This window comes from Chelonoidis abingdonii, chromosome 16, assembly GCF_003597395.2.
Source record: "Chelonoidis abingdonii isolate Lonesome George chromosome 16, CheloAbing_2.0, whole genome shotgun sequence".
Lineage (NCBI taxonomy): Eukaryota > Metazoa > Chordata > Testudines > Testudinidae > Chelonoidis > Chelonoidis abingdonii.
In genome coordinates, this window is record NC_133784.1 from 14,477,990 (window position 1) to 14,484,027 (window position 6,038).

Below are 6,038 nucleotides of genomic sequence, written 5' to 3' on the forward strand. Positions count from 1 at the left end.
GTGCGGTGCGGTGCCGAGGAGGTGCTTGTTCCCAGTACTGCGGACGGTGCCAAGGACGGTGGAGTTAACGCTGCCTCCATCAGCAACTGCTTCAGGCGAACGTCCCGCTCTTTCTTAGTTCGAGGCTTGAACGCCTTACAAATCCTGCACTTGTCCGTTAAGTGAGATTTACCCAAGCACTTAAGGCAGGAGTCGTGCGGGTCGCCTGTGGGCATCGGCCTATGGCAGGCCACGCACGGTTTGAAGCCCGGTGATCCGGGCATGAGCTTGGTACCGGGGTAGGGGACAGGGCTAACCCCCAATCCCTTCTAACTATCTACAAAAACTAATACTACTAAAACTAACTACTGTTAAGAGATCAACTATATACACAATTTACAGAAAAAACAAGAGAATCACTAGGGAGGTGGAGAAACAGTTAGACTGCGCTCCACAGTTCCAGCGACCGACACGGGCAGTAAGAAGGAACTGAGGAGCGATGGGCCGGCAGGGATATATATCCGGCGCCATAGTGGCGCCACTCCAGGGGGCGACCTGCCGGTCTGCCGAGTGTTGCTAGGGTAAAAGTCTCCGACGTACGTGCACGCGGCACGTGCACACCTACTGGAATGGATATGAGCAAGCACTCGAAGAAGAACTGGAAATTCCTTGAGTTTTTGTTCAGTACCTCATGGTGTTGCCAACGGACTGGGACTTTTGCTGGCTTCATTCTTGCAGTTTGACATGGTCTGGATCTTATTTTTGGGCTGGACTGGGCTGGGAGATACAAGGGGGGAAGGTCAGATCACAACTTCATCTAGACCAAGGAATAAACGGTCAGTTTTCAGAATGGAGAGAAGTAAATAGTGTTGTCCCCCAGGGGTCTGTACTGAGACCAGTGCTGTTCAACATACTCATCAATTATCTGGAAAAAAGGGTACACGGTGATGGGGCAAAATTTGCAGATGATACAAAACTACTCAAGATAGTTAAGTCCCAAGCAGACTGCGAAGAGCTACAAAAGGATCTCACAAAACTGGGTGACTGGGCAACAAAATGGCAGATGAAATTCAACGTTGATAAATGCAAGTAGTGCACATTGGAAAACATAATCCCAACTATACATATTAGATGATGGGGTCTAAATTAGCCATTACCACTCAAGAAAGATCTTGGAGTCATTGTGGATAGTTCTCTGAAAACATCCACTCAATGTGCAGTGGCAGTCAAACAGGATTTTGGGAATCATTAGGAAAGGGATAGATAAGAAGTAGGGATGGCTTCAGGGGTTTTGCCGTGCCAAGCAGCCAAAAAAAAAAAAAAATCTGGAGCAATTCAGCGGGAGGTGCTTCGCTGTGAGCGGGAATAAGGGACCCTCCTCCGAATTGCCACTGAATAGCTGGACCCCTCTCTGGAGTGGCCGCCCCAAGCACCTGCTTGCTAAGCTGGTGCCTGGAGCCAGTCCTGATAAGAAGACAGCAAATATCATACTGCCTCTATATAAATCCATGGTACACCCACATCTTGAATACTGCATGCAGATGTGGTTGCCCCATCTCAAAAAAAATATATTGGACTTGGAAAAGATACAGAAAAGGGGAACAAAAATGATTAGGGGTCTGGAACAGCTTCCATATGAGGAGAGATTAATAAAACTGGGATTTTCAGCTTGGAAAAGAGACAGCTAAGGGGAGATAGGTTTATAAAATCATGAGTGGTGTGGAAAATTGACTAAGGAAGTGTTATGTACTCTGTCACCTAACACACGAACCAGGGAGTCACCCAATGAACTTAATAGGCAGCAGGTTTAAAACAAACAAAAGGAAGTATTTTTCACACAACACAAAGTCAACCTGTGGAACTCTTTACCAACGGATTTTTGTGAAGGCCAAAACTATTACAGGGTTCAAAAAAGATAGGTCCGTCAGTGATTATTAGCCAGGATGAGGGGGGATGGTGTCCCTAGCCTCTGTTTGCCAGAAGCTGGGAATGAGCGACAGGGGATGGATCACTTAATGATTACCTGTTCTGTTCATTCCCTCTGGGGCACCTGGCATTGGTCACTGTCAGAAGACAGGATACTGGGCTGGAGCAACTGCTCTGGCGAAACCCTTTTTGACTCTCTGGTAAGCTATATATTGGAGGCTATATATTATGAGGTGAGGGATCGCTCCCATTGGTGTTGGGCTGGACGGCCTGTTTTCACTGTAGGAGACTGATGGGTCTGATTGGGTCCTAGAGATGCCTGAGAAATTGTTAGCAGAGGCATTGTCTAGTGGTAAAGGTTTCATGGTCAGGTCTTGGTTCCTTTTCCAGCTCAGACATAGATATGGCCTATGTGACAGCTGACATGTCACTTCCCCCCCCCCTTCCCCCCCAAACAGTGCAGTAAGACTTCACTTGGGAGAATGGCATTAGAGAAATGTCAGGGATTAGGACTGGTTGGGCTCTCTGTTGGAGCAGCTGTGATGGATTAGTGGAATTATAGACACTCCCCCATCTTCAGTTGCCATGGGTCACTGAGGACCTGCAACGGCTGAAGCAGCAGAGGAGGAAGCAGTGTTGGTCAGCTTGCAGCCCTGAGAATTTGTGTGTAGTAAGTTGATATGTGGCCCATTTTAGGGACAAGATGGTGGGTTTTGTAGTTCATAGAATATCAGGAGGCCATCTAGTCCAACCCCCTGCTCAAAGCAGGACCAATCCCCAGACAGATTTTTGCTCCAGATCCCTAAATGGCCCCCCTCAAGGATTGAACTCACAACACTGGGTTTAGCAGGCCAGTGCTTGAAGCACTGAGCTATCCCTCCTTCCTTGTATTAGATCTGTATTTTAATAACATAAGGTGCCCATGAGTTGAGGCTTTGAGCACCATGGGAAACTGTCAAATCAGTGTGGCATAAAGGTAGGGTGTTTTTGTTTGTTTTGAACTAATTGTTAAAAAAATCCTACTGGTCTAAGTTCCCATGGAAACAGCCTCCAAAATAAAATTTTCCTGTTGGCCACCACAACATTTTGCCTGAACCTGAATGTGAAATTGACATGCATTATAACCAAAAGTAAAACTAGTGCTTTTCATTTTCAAAGCCAAGAGGCATGCCAAAAAAGGAAACAAAGTGAGAAACGAATTAGAAAAATCTTTGAACTGGAGTCAGCTAAGGGATCAGTAACACAGACTGACACACGTTTCCTTCCCTAGGATTTTTAACTGTGTCCCCCTTTCAGGTTTGATGAGGCAAAAGGATTTTGGTGCCAGGTGCTAGACGGAGGGAAGACTAAATGCTTGGGAAAAAGTAAAGGAAGGAAGTACCCTGACATGGATTCCTCGGTGAGTAACCAGCTTGGGGAAATGTGCCTTGCCTGGAAGAGGCATAGTGGGTTGAAGGAGAGTGCTCTCAGGCAATTAGGGACAGGTGCAGTGTCAGTGGATTTTTTGAGATATGGGGACTAAATGCCAGTGACAGGGTCTTAAGTAAGTGCTAGAGCGATGCCTTTCAGGGCAGCAACAGGATTGCATGTACCCCTCGCTAACGTGCTCTCTCTTCCCCCTGCAGTCTCGGCTGTTCCTCACAGACTTCTATCGGGAGTACAACGTCGAGTTATCCAAGCTGATGAACAGACTTGGGCATCCCCTTCCCACGTGGCTCCGCGAGGAACTGCAGAATTCCAGCTGGAGCTGAGGTGGAAGCCCCTGCCCCGCTGCTGCTGGATGCATGGTGCTGTCTATCCATTGGTATAAAAGCCAGGTGGAAAATACGCTACGATGGCATCTCTTGTCAGTCAAAAAACTAGAGAAAAGAGCAGCAGCCAGGATCTTGGGTTGCTGACAGGAGCCCTTCCCCCTCCCGCTGCTGCCCAGTATGTATCATTGCAGGGGGTCCAGCGAGACTGTTGCACCCAATGCAACTCAAGCCTCTAAATATTAATGATTTGTTACAAAACTTTTGTAAGAAAGACACAAAGAAAAGGAAATTGCAAAGTGTAGTGGCTGCTCGAGGACTGTGATCCCAGGGATCCCCCACCCAGAGGAGAGCATGCTAACCCTTCGAAGACTGGGATTTTTCAGACTCCTATACTACTACTCTGTCTGAAATGCTCAGTACCTAGAGGGTTAATGTCTTCCAGTTGTGACAGGTTTGGGGTGCAGCACCTGGCCTTCGTTGTTGATAGCAAGGTGGTAATTGCACTTTCATAGCAGGAAGAGCCACTGCAGCCCAGGGGTGGGGGAATCAGGAGAACCCCAGCTTGGGGAGCAGTTTTAATGCCAGTCATGAAAGGCAACATTCCCTCTTCCTCCTTGCACATGGAGTTTGTTCTTTGGAGCTGTGTCCTGCTGTTGGTCACCTGTGTGGCTCCCCTCAACAGCATCCTCAGCTTAGGCTCCCTGCTCAGAGAGGGGGGTGTTGTAAAGTGGAGTGCCTGGCCCTGCCTGCTACTGTGCCCTGGGGATAGTGTGTCCAGGGAGCTAGGGGAAGGGCAAAGGCTTGCGGACGTTGTCATAAAGAATCTGTCTGTTGTCTTCCAGAGGGAGGGTAATAGAGGTTGCCAGATATGTCCTTTACCTCCTCCTGGGACTGGGCTTGATGAGTTAGACTAAGACCCCTGGTTGCAAAGGCTCCAAGCCGGGCTCCTGTTTCTGAATATAACTGAGGAGCGTGTCCTAGTGGCAGCTTCTTCTCTTGCATATTTCCCAGGCATTACTGATATGGGGCAGACTGGTCCAGTTCTTTTCTGGGGCTGCATCAGCATTCACATGATGGCAGGTGCCAGAAGATACCAGGCCACAAAGCTCGTTTCTTCAGTGGACAGTGGTGAGAGAGGAATGGAGTGAAACAGGAACAGCCTCTGACTAGCACTTAGTTATCTATCCCATCCCTGCAACAGATCTGGTGCCCCGGAGGATGTCATCTGCTCAAAAGCTGAGTAGGAGCAACCTAGGCAAGATGCAGGGCACTCAGAGCAGAGCGTGTTGTTCCTCCCTCAGTGCAAAAGAACAAGGCCCTGGTCCTTGTGAATTAAAAGGGAAGAGACACTCTCAGCCCCTGTACCAAGCCTGATAGCTTAGTGAGAGTTAGTTAAAGCAGCTCTGCTGCCAAGGGTCTGGGGCTTCTATTGCAGAGAGAATTGTCCAGCTGCATTGGGGGGGTTTGCTTTCCCCTGCCGTCCCTGAGGTTGGCCACACGTGAAAAGGGAATACGCAGAGTGCTAGGCAGTCGCCTGGTACTAGTTCTGACAAAATAGTTCCTGCGTGTTTGCCTCTGCTGCTGTCTGGAGTGCTTGTTTTCTTTCTTACTGAGCCCTGGGCATCTAAGTTCCAACTTCCTCCATCTCGCTGCACAGAGGAGACTGGCTCTGGAAACAGCTTTTTTACCCCTTCTCCAGCCTTTATAGCAGGGGTCCTGCTGCTGCTGAAGACAAATGGCAGGGGGCACTTGGAATGGTATCCGACCTAGACAGGAACACAACGTATGGCAACTTCTGTGGTCTCCTTTTTTCTAAAGGGGAGAGAAGCTGTTTCAGCCAAGCTTTTCCATTGAGCCTTAGGTATTGTGTATTTTTAAATGGTGCATTTACCATTGTATGTAAATGTCTATAGTATGAAATATAGTATTTTATTCCACATGCCCTAAAGAAGGGCTAACCTCGTGCAACCAAAAAGAGGAACAGAAATAGAAACCCATCTCCCCCGTTAGAACAGAGGAGAGCCCCACTTCCTGCACTGGATTCATGTATAGTGTCATTCACATTGAATGATGATAATGGAGAAATTCTTGGCTCTCAAAGCTGAGCAAAAGTGTCTGAATAAAGTAGCATTCAATAAATGTACCACTTATTTTCTATGAGTTGTGATGGTTTGGAGTGTTGTCCTCTTTCTGGTTCTGGGCTCATCCCCTTCCCCACCACACACATCCTTGGGCTTGGGCAAAGGCAGGAGACAAAGAAGCTACAGCTTAGGTCACTCTTCTAAGCTGATATTGGAGAAGGGTGTGGTGGATGTTAGGAATAGGGTCATGAAGATTTGTCACTGCACAAGGCAGCAGATGTTCCAACCAGCAGCACCA

At 48.0% G+C, this 6,038-nt stretch overlaps 1 protein-coding gene across 8 annotated transcripts in view; it reads left to right on the forward strand.

The window, feature by feature from the left end:
* The window catches only part of NDST2 (N-deacetylase and N-sulfotransferase 2), a 266,023-nt gene extending 260,207 nt beyond the window's left edge, over positions 1-5,816 (forward strand). For all 8 annotated transcript variants that reach the window (XM_032778287.2, XM_075072989.1, XM_075072990.1 and 5 more), the window contains 2 exons: positions 3,202-3,304; positions 3,531-5,816. In XM_032778287.2, the coding sequence (XP_032634178.1) occupies positions 3,202-3,304; positions 3,531-3,656 (229 nt within the window). In that variant the 3' untranslated portion in view covers positions 3,657-5,816. The remainder of the gene's footprint in view (positions 1-3,201; positions 3,305-3,530) is intronic.
* Positions 5,817-6,038: the final 222 nt, after the last annotated feature.